Here is a 14,847-nt window from a genome sequence, read left to right as displayed (position 1 = left end):
GCAGGGGACACAGGTTTGTGCCCCAGTCTGGGAAGATCCCACATGCCGCAGAGTGGCTAGGACCATGAGCCATGGCCATTGAGCCTGCGCTTCCAGAGCCTGTGCTCCACAATGGGAGAGGCCACTACAGTGAGAGGCCCACGTACCACAAAAAAAAAAAAAAAAAAAAATCTAGAAACAATAAATGCTGGAGAGGGTGTGAAGAAAAGGGAACCCTCTTGCACTGTTGGTGGGAATGTAAATTGATACAGTCACTATGGAGAACAGTATGGAGGTTCCTTAAAAAACTAAAAATAGAACTACCATATGACCTAGCAATACCACTACTCAGGCATATACCCTAAGAAAACCATAATTCAAAAAGATACATTTACCACAATATTCATTGCAGCACTATTTACAATAGCCAGAACATGGAAACAAACTAAATGTCCATCGACAGATGAATGGATAAAGAAGATGTGGCACATGTATACAATGGCATATTACTCAGCCATAAAAGGGAACGAAATTATTTGTAGTGAGGTGGATGGACCTAGAGTCTGTCATACAGAGTGAAATAATTCAGAAAGAGGAAAACAAATACCGTATGCTAATGCATATATATGGAATCTAGAAAAACGGTACTGATGAACCTAGTGGTAAGGCAGGAATAAAGATGACAGTGTTGAGAACGGACTTGAGGACACAGGGCAGGAAGCGGAGGCTGGGACGTAGTGAGAGAGTAGCACTGACATATATACACTACCAAATGTAAAATAGATAGTGGGAAGCTGCTGTATAGCACAGGGAGATCAGCTTGGTGTCTGTGACAACCTAGAGGGGTGGGATAAGGAGGAGGGGGTGGGAGCGAGGCTCAAGAGGGAGGGGATGTGGGGATATATGTATGCATATAGCTGATTCACTTTGTTGTACAGCAGAAATGAACACAACATTGTAAAGCAATTATATTCCAATAAAGATGCATAAAAAAATAGCCAGTATGCACGTTATCTCCATGTATGTGTTTACACTTTTACCACATATGTAAAATCCACGAAAACATGGTGTATTATTTTGCAAGTTTGAAAATAGTATGTAAAAGTTGTATCACAATTTAAAAAAAAGAAATATATGTGATTAATCTCCTCCTCTACTTAGTATCTAAAAGAAACAGCCAAAACTAATTTATAGTTAGGCTTATACTATAAACAGCTCTCGTTTATTAAATTCATGCTACCAATAGGCACTAAGATAAGAGGAAGCAGAGTGGAGCCTAAGAAAATCTCTAAAACCAGACCTCCAGGGTTCATATCCAGTTATGGCACTTACTACTTACTTAGCCACGTGACTTTGCGCAAGTTCTTTGTGCCTCATATGCAAAATAGGGATTGTAAATAAAAATAATTATATATGTAAAATTAATTCATTATTGAATCATATGGTATTTGTCTTTCTGTCTGACTTATTTCACTTAGCATAATGCCTTCAAGTTCCACCCATGTTATTGCAAATGGCAAGAGTTCATTTCATTCTTTTTTTATGGTTGAATAATATTCCACTGCCTATACAATACATACACCACATTTTCTTTATCTGTTCATCTGTCAGTGAACACTTAGGTTGTTTCCATATCTTGGCTATTGTAAATAACACTGCAATGAACATTAGGATGGAGATAGATAGATAGATAGATAGATTTTTGAGTTAGTGCTTTTGTTTTCTTTGGATAAATACCCAGAAGTGTAACTGCTGGATCACTTGGTAGTTCTCTTTTTGAGGAGTCTCCATAGTGGCTGTCCCAATTTACATTCCCACCAACAGCGCATAGGGGTTCCCTTTTCTCCACACCCTCTCAAACGCTTGTCATTTCTTGGCTTTTTGATATCAGCCATTCTAACAGGTGTGATGTGATGTCTCATTGTGGTTTTCATCTGCATTTCCCTGATAATTAGTGAGCATCTTTTTATGTACGTGTTGGCTGTTCACATATTTTCTTTGGAAAAAATGTCTATTCAGGTGCTCTGCCCACTTTTTAATAGGATTGCCTTTTTGCTATTGAGTTGTATGAGTTCTTTACATATTTTAGATATTAACCCCTTATCAGATATATGATATGCAAATATTTTCTCCCATTCAGTAGGTTGCCTCTTCATTTTGTTGATGGTTTCCTTTGCTATGAAGCAGCCTTTTAATTTGATGTACTTCCACTTGTTTATTTTTGCTTTTGTTACCTTTGTTTTTGATTTCAAATCCAAAGAAACATTGGCCTCTATCTTTTTTTTTTTTTTTCTCGGTACGCGGGCCTCTCACTGTTGTGGCCTCTCCCGTTGCGGAGCACAGGCTCTGGACATGCAGGCTCAGTGGCCATGGCTCACGGGCCCAGCCACTCTGCGGCATGTGGGATCTTCCTGGACTGGGGCACGAACCCGCGTCCCCTGCATCGGCAGGCGGACTCCCAACCACTGCGCCACCAGGGAAGACCCTGGCCTCTATCTTTTATGTTAGAAGATTTCCTCAGAGGTTTTATGGTTTTTGGTTTTGTGCTCATATTTAAAAGTATGAAACCAAAAAGCTAATTGGAAGCCCTGAGTATTTGGATAGGGCTTGTCAACTTTGAGCATATTGTAAAGTGATTTGATTTGGCTGTTTCTTTGGGAAACCCTGATGTCAATATGTCTGGGACCTTCCTCCTGAGCGTGTTGAGTCCAGTTGGATCTTCCATTATCCTGCATGGCAGATGAACGCCTGGCTGCCAGTTTTCTAGGAGCAAAATAGAGGAAGAGAGTTGGGATCACAGTATTCTTACTGAAGTTGTTTTTAATATGGTGCTTTATGAACTTATCTGTTCCTGGCTTACTCAGTCCAAAGAGATTCTATCTTCCCCTCTCCAGTCTACTGCTGGAGTAGAGGTGGGATATTTGCCTAGTTGACTGAAGTAAAGGAGAAAGATGATCCAGAAATGTGGCTGAATTTTAATTCAATACTTTTTACTTTAGTAGCTTGATTCTCTCTTTCAGAGGTATCTGGTGCCTTTCAGGATGCTTCAGTATAAATTGTGTTGGTACTCAGCTTTTGCCAATGCTAGTTTACAATTCTGTTTTCTCAGTTAGCCAAGTCACTTGACATTTTCCTTCTGCGTTTTTGCTCACAAAATTTTGTCACTGTTTTTTTTCCTCTCCCATTTTCCCCACCCTAATTTAGTTTTGGTACAGAGAAAAGGTTAGAAATACCATTAATTGTCTCTTTAATAGGATTTTGTGAGAAAGGAAATGTAGCTGGGTGTGTTCTACCTGGTAGTTATACCTAAAGTCTCCTGATTTTCCTTCATCTTTGCTATATTTTCAGAAAATATCTACCAGGGTAATATGTTCCTCTTGCTATTATTCTACTGTTAATATTTATTCTGCTATTATTATAGTTGATTGTAACTATTACCACATTTTCTACTCTCCAGTTCACAGCAAACAACCTCTGAATGAGCTTCAGAAACATTTGTGCTGCTTTAAAACATACTTCAGTATTCTTAAATTTATATAACATAATCCTTTCTTTGAGTTAATATTTACTAATAATTTAACATGTGCCAGAGTCTGTACTAGCAGTGGGAATACCGAATTATAAGACACACTTGCCTTCTAGAATTTTACATTCTATGGGAGAAGACATACAAGTAGGTGTTTTTTCAAATGTTATACATGGTAAATATTATACCAGAAGTAGGCTTAGCATTCTAAGGGATAGCACCTAATCCCAATAAATGACCACCTAATCCCAATAACTGATGCTTAAACTGAGTCTTAAAGGAAAAATAGGATTATCAAGGTGAATAAGAAGAGCATTCCAGGCAAATGATGGCACAGCTTGTACAAAAGCATGATGATATCAGCGACTTCAAAGAATATAGGTTCCCACTCTTTATAATTTAAGTTTATTTTCTTTAGACATCTCAAATGTTTACAACATCCTGGTGAGGAAAGCATTAACACTACTATTTTTGCATTAACATACATTAAAAGCATTCACATACTTTTCTGTATGAGGAAACTGAGATACATTCAAGCTTTAGAGTAAGCCAATAGCATAGATAGAACGAGAACTAAAATTTTGGTTTTCTGATTGCCAGCTAAATGGTCAATCATTGGATAATTTTAACTCTACATTCTGAAACTGTTAGTCCCTTAGCTGTCTGATTTTTCTCAATGTTGCATACAATTGCAATAATAATAATAAGTAACATTGTAAGGCTTACAACCTGCCAGGTACAGTGCTAGAACTTTACATACTGTTACTCATTAAAAATCTTCAAAACGGTTGAGTATTCTGAGACTTAAAGAGGCTAAGAAACTTTCCCAGGAACCCTTAGCTATTAAGAGGCAGAGGCAGGGTTTGAAGGCAGGTCAATACTTTTTTTAATATTTATGTATGGGCTTCCCTGGTGGCGCAGTGGTTGAGAATCTGCCTGCCAATGCAGGGGACACGAGCTCGAGCCCTGGTCTGGGAAGATCCCACGTGCCGCGGAGCAGCTAAGTCCGTGAGCCACGATTACTGAGCCTGCGCGTCTGGAGCCTGTGCTCCGCAACAAGAGAGGCTTCGATAGTGAGAGGCCCGCGCACCGTGATGAAGGGTGGCCCCCACTTGCCGCAACTAGAGAAAGCCCTTGCACAGAAACGAAGACCCAACACAGCCATAAATAAATAAATAAATAAATAAATTTAAAAAATATATATTTATGTATGTATTTATGTATGTATTTATTTATTTATTTATTTATATTTGGCTGCACTGGGTCTTCGTTGCTGTGCGGGGGCTTTCTCTAGTTGGGGCGAGCGGGGGCTACTCTTCGTTGTGGTGCGCGGGCTTCTCATTGTGGTGGCTTCTCTTGTTGCCGAGCACAGGCTCTAGGCGCACGGGCTTCAGTAGTTGTGGCACACAGACTCAGTAGTTGTGGCCTGTGGGCTCTAGAGCACAGGCTCAGTAGTGGTGGCGCACGGGCTTAGTTGCTCCACGGCATGTGGGATCTTCCCAGACCAGGGATCGAACCCGTGTTCCCTGCACTGGCAAGTGATTCTTAACCACTCTGTCACCAGGGAAGTCCCAGCAGGTTAATACTCTTAATCAATATGTTATACTGCAACGATATTATATTAGTTAAGTATAAAATCTAAAATTCCTTAATTTAACTTTTAAACACTTCACAGTCTGGTCCAACCCTGCTTATACACCTCAGCTACTATGAATTCCTAATGATGTCCAAAGTGACCTAGGCCATATGTTTCCATGAACATTTCATACTCATTACCCATTTTAATATTCAACAAAAATTTATTAAGTAGTTACAATGTGCCAGGAACAATATTAGTGCTGGCTTGAAAAAAGTAAAAGACACTAACTTTGCCTTTAAGCAGTTCACAGTCAAGACAGGAAAATCAATGACTTCAGTACAGCATGTATTGTGCTTCATTTAAGGTAAATACTAGGATCCAGAAGAAGATATAGAAAAAACACCTAATTCACTCTGAAGAGATGAGGGGATGTTTCAAAAGGAGGTAATGCTTAATCTAAATAAATCTTGAGATATAAGAGAGAGTGAGCCAGGCAAAAACAAGAGAAATGAGGGACCAAAGGCATTATAGGCAAAGAGAACAGCATTTTAAAAGATTTGAGAGAGGCTGTCTCTCTCTAACTAGTAGAATTTAGACTAAGTTTAACTAAAAATGGCTAAGTTTAAATGTCACTTCCTCATTCCTCAAAAAATTAAAAATAGAGCTACCATATGATCTAGCAGTACCGCTTCTGGGTAAGTATTTGAAGGAAGTAAAATAACTATCTCAAAGAGAAGTCTGCATCCCCATGTTCATTGCCATATTATTGACGATATCCAAAATATGGAAATGACCTAAGTGTACATCAATAGATGAATGAATAAAATAAATGTAGTGGAATATTATTTAGCCATGAGAAAGAAGAAAATCCTGCCATTTGCAACAACATGGATGGACCTTGAGGACATTATGCTAAATGAAATGTCACACAGGGAAAGATAAATATTGTATGTTCTCACTTATCTGATCTCTGAAAATTATCATGAAGGCAATGGGGAGCCTTAGAATGAGTTTAAGTAGGCAAATGCCTGTTCTTGGTTTCCATTTTAGAAAGAATACTCTGGTAGGTGAGGAGGGAATAGGTTGCTTTGGAAATGAGCAATGGGAAGAAAGAAGAAATACCAATTAAGAAATGACTACAGTAGTCCAGGTGAGAAATGAACATGAACTTCCATTGAGATCAAGACAATGGGGAATGGAAAGAAAAGGTAAATTTTGGATTACTTGGAAGAAAGAATCTACATAACTTAGTGAGTAATTGGACCTATGGTTGGATTAAAAAGTTGAAAATTATTACTAGGTCATCATGCTAGGAAAGACAAAGAGGTTTTGAAGATAAAATAATGTTTTGCCTGGGGCATACCAACTTTGAGATATTGATGAGATAAATGAGCAGAGATGCAGTCTGGAGCACTAGATAGAGGTTAAGATGTAGATTTAAGCTATAGATTTGCAATTCACCACCATGTAAAGCAGCATTTCTCAATTTTGGCAGCCCATCAGATTCACTTGGAAAGCTTTTTGTAAATATAGAAGCCTGGGCTAAAAATCCATAGACTTTATTTAGTACTTCTGAAATAAGCCTGGGGCATCAATGTTTTTAAAAAGCTAAACATTTGATTTTGATGCATAATTACAATTAAGAAGCACTGATGCGTAGTTTAAGTCATGAGCATAGATTAGATTTATGGCTTTCAAACAGTACATTGCACCAATTAGGGGAGATTTAGAAGCAATTATCAGAAAGACTGTGATAATAATAACAACAACTATAATTTATTACCTATGGTAGAAACTGTGCTAAAGACTTTATACATGTCATTTGTAGTGGAAGAGAAATCAAAAAGAATGTGTCAGATGAAAGTCATCACGTCTCTTACATGAAGTCTTCCACAGCACTTTCAGTTTACCGTGACATCTCTCATCTCAATTTGGTATTTAGAATATACTAATTTATACGAGGCTATCTAGTATCTAATTTGAATGTATATAACCTTAAGCAGTATAACACAGTGGTTAAGAGCAAGAGCTGTAGAGCTAGACCTCCTGGTTTGAACCCAATATCATCCTATCCTTTGCTGGCAATTTTGATCTTAGGCAAGTTGTTTAGTTTCTTTTTAGTATACTATATATGATTAAAGTATAATGTTTGTGTATGTATACATACGTGTGTACTACATATGTATGTGTTTGTGTGTGTATGTATTTTACATTTATATACATATACGGTTGATACTTTACATATACTATAACATAAATTCCTTGAAGGGGTGGATTTGTTTTATATCTTGTTTATCTTTTGTAGCTTTCTCCTCAACTTTACCTAGTCCAGTGGGGAGTAATTATAATAACTAATATTTGTTAAGCTAGTCACTGTTTGAAGCAATTTACTTACATTAATTCATTAATTCAATTGATTTTCATTACAAGCCTAGAGATTAGCATATTAGTACCCTCATTTTACAGATGACAGTATTGCGAAAGAGAGGTGAGGTAACATTACTAAGATAAATACTGTCTGTAAGTGGAGGATATGGGGTCTAAAGAAGCAATTCCAGCTCTATTAACTTGAGCTCTTAACTACTGCGCTCTACTGCCTCCCTCCGTACTACACAATAGACTCAATAAATTATTATGAGTTTGAATAAAATATGAAAGAAAGGAATGGCTAGAAATAGATGGTATCCATTTATATGCAGCACATTTTGCAATGTACTTCATTGAAACTAGGTTCTGTTGCCTTTTATAAAGAGAAGTTTGATAAAAGAATATTCAATTACCTTTTAAACTTACTTATATTCCTTACTTATATTCATTTTTAAAAAAGGATTGGGATAAGGAAAGGATCATTTCAGTAAATGTCTTTTATCTGTCTTCTAAGGTAAAAAGTGTTTAAAAGTTTTAAAGCAACCCAAAGCCCAACGTTCTCCAAAGTTTCTCCCAGAAATGGATCTATGATTCTAAAATAAGTATTGTAAACTTATTGGGCCCCTACCATATGTATGGCTATTTCCCAGGCAATGTGAAGTCACAGGATTAATAAAAACAACTTCACAAGAACTTCTAGAAAAATGGGTTTTTCAAATAATGCAGACTTCTACAGAAAGAAACAGAGTACTCTCAATTATATGGATCTGCTATTGCTCTAAATAAAGGGTCAGAAGAGCAATTCTGTCTGGTTTCATTTTTACTCACACTTGTGGAATTCCATTAGTTTATTTCTGACATACTTTATATGGATGATGTACTAAATGAGAGGATTCAATTCCAATTTTTTCACAATTCCCATGCACAAATATCGTCCTCCTGATAACAAAAGTCACATCCCAGATGTCACACCTAAAGGAAATCTGCTCTTGGAAGTTACCCAGCTTTTTTACTAACCTCACACAATACTGACTAAATTCTGGTATGTGGAGTAGGAGATTTAAAGGTGATATTAAAGGTATTAGCAATGACAGTTTACTTTATCATTGCTATATTAACAAAGAGCAAAGCTTAAATATCCCTTTAACTTCCATGGTTATAAATAGCAATTTCTCCTTCCAATTTTTCCTGAGACAAAGTCCTTATTATCCAAATATTCACCATAGTGACATGCATATTCATTGTATTAAAATGATCCCTCTAGATTGTCCTTGGTCTAGGAAATGTCAAAAATAAAGCCAAAGCTAAATCTGATTACCTACCAATAAAATAGAGTTTACATCAGGGACAAGCAGGAGGTCTCTTAGGATCTGAAATGTAGGACTTTTGAGTGGTTGTGGATAGACTGAGAAATGCCCTCACGTGCAACTTTGATAGAGAATTTTATTAAAATCCTTCATTTTGCTTCTACCCCCTACCTTGTCTACTAACTACTAAATCTACTCAGGAATGTAATTTTCATTTTCAAAGTCTCAAGAGAGTTAGAGCTCTGAAAATGACTGCAAAATATAGGTACTGTTCTTTTGTTTTTTATTTTATTTTCTCCCAAGAATACGTAGTTCAGCACAGAAATGTTCTCAGTTTAGTAATCATAATCTAACACTCAAGATTCTGCATTATCCGGTCCCAACAGGTTATAAGCCAAAATGAACTGTTCCGTACTACTCAAACATATTATTTGCTTTCTGTCTCGCAACTTTTACTCGTTGTTTCCTCTGCCCAAAATGACCTTTTCCCTATCTTGGCCACTCTTCAAGGTCTAACTCAGATGCTACCTTACCATACTTCCCCAACTCCCCATCTAGCTTCTCTTCTTCTCTCCCCACTTAGCTTGAAATATTCTGCCCACTGAACTCATAGCAGAATAATTTATGCTTCTTTCATATCTCTTTTGAATCTCTGTGGCACTCACTGCTTTCCACATTCTGTTATAGTTACTTGTATTTAGTGTTTACAATTCATTACCTATGAATTCCTGAAGGCAGGGACCCATTGGTCTTTATATCCTTGCCCAGTACTGTGTTTACTGGAACACTGTAGGGTTTTGTATGTTTGGGTTTTTGTTTGTTTTAACAAATTGCATTGTGCTGAGATTTGATTGACTGTGTGCCAATTTGGGGAAATAGCTGCACGTTGAGAAAATTGCTCAAGAGAAGAGAACTAAAATGCAAAAATGTCACAAAATGTAACACTTAAGATTTTTTAAGATTTAGATTTAGATTTCATCCAAATATCAAATTACACACTTGTACTTAGGAGCTTGGCAATTTTTAAGCAAACTGATGTTTTTACATTAAATAACACCAGCAATTCAAAATACTATACTCTATCAAATAGGAACTTGAATTGTCTTATTCATATACAGCATTGTATTTATAGCATATTTCATTTTAGTCTTTCATCTAGAATAAAAATTTTCATTAACAAATAAAGCTAGTAAGGACTTTCCTGGTGGCACAGTGGTTAAGAATCTGCCTGCCAATGCAGGGGACATGGATTTGAGCCCTGGTCAGGGAAGATTCCACGTGCCACGGAGCAACTAAGCCCATGCGCCACAACTACTGAGCCTGCGCTCTAGAGCCCGCGCTCCACAACAAGAGAAGCCACCTCAATGAGAAGCCCGCGCAGTGCAACGAAGAGTAGCCCCTGCTCACGGCAACTAGAAAAAGCCCACGTGCAGCAATGAAGACCCAACGCAGCCATAAATAAATAAATAAATAAATAATTTTTTAAAATTACTAAAACAAGCTGAGTATAATTTTCAGTGAAGTTTCTGTCGAAGACATTTTTTATGATTTAAAAAATAACTCAGATCATTAAACCTAAGCTACATAACTTGTTTATTATTTTATTTAAACCTTGATTTTACTCCTTAATTTTAATCTCCAACTGTTACTAAAGAAGACCTGACATTGCCATTAAGTTTTTCCAAAGACCCAGTAATTTTCCTCTAATGAAGTAGTTGGTAAAATATAGGAAAGCAAAGGATCTATACACATAGGATCTTAATAGAAGTTTAAATCAGGCTAGTAAGCAGGTGCAAAAAAACTTTAAACAAAATTTTTCATCAAGTTACAATTCTTATAATCAGTCAGTTAGAATTTAGTCAGATGTAGCATGTTTTTCTTGTTTGCATTTTTATAACCATCTTTATTTCAGTGTACCACGTGTTTTTGACTGAATTTATTACTTGATAAGAAGAGTGAGGGAGACAGATCAAAATTAAACTCCTGACGACAATTACCAATAGCCCATCCTAGCTCTACGAGTGTATATAATAATGTCTGCCAATAAATGATGTTGGCAGTAATGTGCTTAGTATATACCAGTACTCTTAGAGGTACTTTATATACATTAACTTGCTTGATCTTCACAACTCTTTGAGGTAGGCACCCTTACTATCCCTATATCACATCTGAGGAAACTGATACCCAGAAAGGTTAAATAACTTGTCCATGATCATACAGCTGGTAAGTGGTGTAGCTAAGATTTGAACCTACTGAACACGGCAGTCTGGATGCTTAACTACCATACTATACAAACCAGAAGAATTTGTAAATCAATTTTCTATTGCTCTAATCCAAGAAAACAGGCACTATTGAGCAGCATGCGCCAGTCTAGGATTCTAGGGAAACAAGGTTTTTGCATTTGCTCTACCCACCTCCCTGCTACTTTCAGCCAGCACACTGATACAAAAGAGAAGAGAGTAGTGCTTGGATGTCTAACAGCCAGCTGGTTAAGGTCTACTTCCTCACTAGTTCCTCCCAGTCCTCTTCCTCAGAGCCTAAGGTGAAATCTATCCTCCCCAGTTTATTCAAAGTACTCCATAAATGACCTACCTAGCATTAAACACTCAAAACTAGTTACTCCTTATTTCCAAAGTTTAATCCCTACTAAATCAAAACCCCCTTCCATAATACATAATGACCTATGCCTAGCCTGGAATTATACTGGATTGGTCACATCCCTGTATTGAGCTGATTCTTGGGGTCCCTGCTTCTGCCTCCTGCCAATGGGCTAGATCTCCCTTCACTCTCAAATTGAAAACTATGGCTTATAAAACTTATAATGTTATTTTATTTATTCACAGTTTACAATGCCCTAATAAAAAGAATTTAATGTGTTATAAAAGAAGTTAATGCAGTTATCAAAATTACAAAATGCTTGATTATACAGTTTGACCCAATCTTTTATTTCTCTAATATCAAGAGATTTACATGAGGAAAAAAAGAATTATATGTAACTCATCCTAAGAGTCACCAATTTATAAATTAAATTAAAACTGACTGTAGCATACCACTTTTGAAAAGTCATTCAAAATGTGAACATAGCTCATTATGTACTTTTTCTCATAATCTTGAAAGCAGGCAACAACTATTTCTTTTCTGTATTCTCCTCACACCAAATACATGTGCAAATGATCATATTTCACAATTACTCAAATTACTCAAATAGTTGTTTACAATTGAACAATTATTCAAATACTTGTTTACAGACAGCTTACCTTCAGAAACCTTTACAATATATAATGAAATGCTTGTATAAAATGGTACAGATAGAGGCAACCATTGCAAAAAGATGACCAATTGTTACTGAGCAGAAGTACAATCAATTTCACCATTCAAAAGGTCAAGATCATCTTGCTGTACAGGAAAAAGGTTGACATTACATTAAATGTCTGTGACATTTTAATCAATCTTAACTTTTTAATGTTATATATTTTGACATAGCAACAGAGAGAAATTTTTCTCCACTCTGTAAAAGAAATAACTAAGACAGTGATTTTTTTCCACCTTACAGAATTATTGAGATATCCTCATTTAAGTGCCACTGAAGAAGGTAACTAAGAATTTTTATGGTTTGGTTCTCTTGAAAGGTCACAAATACAGTGAAAAATCTAGCAGAATGTTGTGAAACCAATACCTAGAGGAATCCCAAAACAATGCCAAGAAACAGAATGTACTCATAGTGACTAATACATGCAAATACTGGAAATAAATTCTAACAGATTAAACAGGTTTTGTAGCAACTAAAAGGTATATTCAAATCATTCCCAAACTAATCAAGCTTAAGAATATGGCAGTCTTCCCTGCTAATAAGAATCTAAGCTGACTAAGTAGCCTGAATAACATATAAATTATAGCCAATATCAGTAGGTATAATTTTTAGTGTGTTTTTAATTAAAAAGGAGAAACTGACCCCTTAACTGAATCAGATCACTGTTTCAGACTTCCACTTCAGTCTTTTGATAAACATATTCATATTTAATACATCATTTTACCCTGATGAGCCATTAAATTCTAATCAAGCTATGGAATCACGGAGACAAAACTATCTTTCTGCTGAGAAATGCTGCAACATTTTCTCTCTTTTTGCTCATTTAATATGGAATGCCTTGTCAAGTATCTGCCAAGTCCCCTAATACTGAGGCAGAAATATTATAACATAAAAACATACAATAAATTTCCTGTAAAATCTGAATGTTAAACAGAGGCACAGTTTCTTACTCAAGCATGTAATTCTGAGGACATGCTATAACAAACAAAATTAAACGTGATAGGGAAAAATTGTTTAAAATAAATAGCAGAGTTTCAGCATGAAATAGATATATAAATCCAAATTCTTTGCTGTGATGATTTTCTACTCTTTGTAGTTAACATGTTTAATGTAGTCAAGTCTTTTCATTGTGAAAATGAAAGTAAACAAATATAGAATATCTCTGGGTCAAAAACATTAAACAGGCTTATATGTCACCAGATTTCTGTGTAAAAAACCAAACAAAACAAAAAACAGATTTATCATCTACTTTAATCTATAAACAATACCTTAGAAGATCTCTACATTAGGAGGACAAAGAGCATAATTATTTCAATAGATCTGAGAAATGATTAAAAGTAATGCCTTCTAAAACAGTTTAGATACTGAAATACAAATTTCAGGAAAATAGCTCAGATGCTGATAAACATGATTCTACTCATCACACTTGGGTTGCTGTGTGGTTGCACAGTACAATGGTAGCAACATCTATTTCTATGCTTAAGTAATCCCAGATAAACATTTTTAATATGTCACTATATACAAGCAGCTAGCTATGGTGTATCCTTATAAGTTTGAACAACTTATGCTATTTTCATCATTTGAAATAAAAGATGCAATTTGACTGTATTCAGGTTTAATCTGGAAAAATCTGTAGAGCCCTAAACCTTGCCCTTAATCACATACAAAGAATCTATTTCCTTACTTCCCACTTCCCCATAAAAAGCTACAGTAAACACAAACTTAAACACACACACATTTCTAAAATTCATATTGTTTAATTGGTGTCTAGTACTATAAATATTACTTGTTCAAATATCCTAAGGAAAATCTAATAATAAACAATTATATTGATTAATATGTTGTAAATGCCTAAGAGCCAGAAAAAGCAATAACTCTACAATCTAATGGTATAATCATAATTCATGACATCATACCTGATGACTTAGAGATTGAAAAGGCTCACAGGTTCCAGACTGCATAACCTTTCTATTTCCAGAGACCCCTAAAGATTGCATTTCCTGTCTTACAAAAGATAATCACAGCCATCTCTATGTCTCAGCATCTTCAGGGCTACTGAAGAAAACATCAAACAGCAGATCTGTCCATCAGTATCTGTTTAGGTCATCATGAAGATATCAGACCTCATATGCTGTTTATCATCTTCCCTTTTCAGTTACAAGCACTGCATATTAAGGGAGGATGACACAGTTGTATTTGCTGAAGCTGCTAATGCTGTCTGAAAACAGTAAGCTTACAGCTTAGAGCAATTCTGCATCAACCAAACAGAGAATGAACCACGTCTTTCAGATTTCCCACTTCTGATAATATAAAGATTTCACATGCCAAGGAAAGTTTGATTTTTTTGTCATTCATTTAAAAATAAGTAACATTCTATTTAATTAAGTGTCTAATGTATCTGTTGCAAATGCCATGTTAAAATGTTAGTTCATAATTATTAGGCAGTTTTCTCCATATATAACTAAGCTTTAATGATTTAACAAGCAAAATTGTACTCTAAAAAAGGACTCTTCCCTCCAAACCATGTGTATCGTCACTCATCCAACCCATCAAAATTAGAAGTCCCTAAAATTGATGAGTTTTTATTCTGGCAATCGTTGATAATTGTGTATAACAGTAGATAGATAAATAGGTAAATGCATATTCACCTTTTTAATTCTCATGAACTTGATTTTTATTTTATATTCTTCAGAACATGCTTCAAATCAAAATAACTTTTACACTATTATAAAAGGTATAATATATCCTACAGAGTTTAATATGCAAAAGAAAACATGCT

General features: G+C 35.7%; 1 protein-coding gene across 3 annotated transcripts in view; it reads right to left on the bottom strand.

The window, feature by feature from the left end:
- The window catches only part of SLC4A10 (solute carrier family 4 member 10), a 222,832-nt gene extending 208,767 nt beyond the window's left edge, over window positions 1-14,065 (bottom strand). For all 3 annotated transcript variants that reach the window (XM_060106607.1, XM_060106609.1, XM_060106608.1), the window contains exon 1: window positions 13,985-14,065. In XM_060106607.1, the coding sequence (XP_059962590.1) occupies window positions 13,985-14,065 (81 nt within the window). The remainder of the gene's footprint in view (window positions 1-13,984) is intronic.
- Window positions 14,066-14,847: the final 782 nt, after the last annotated feature.

The sequence above is a fragment of the Mesoplodon densirostris genome, chromosome 8 (assembly GCF_025265405.1).
Source record: "Mesoplodon densirostris isolate mMesDen1 chromosome 8, mMesDen1 primary haplotype, whole genome shotgun sequence".
Lineage (NCBI taxonomy): Eukaryota > Metazoa > Chordata > Mammalia > Artiodactyla > Ziphiidae > Mesoplodon > Mesoplodon densirostris.
This window is presented reverse-complemented; position numbering and strand designations above follow the sequence as displayed.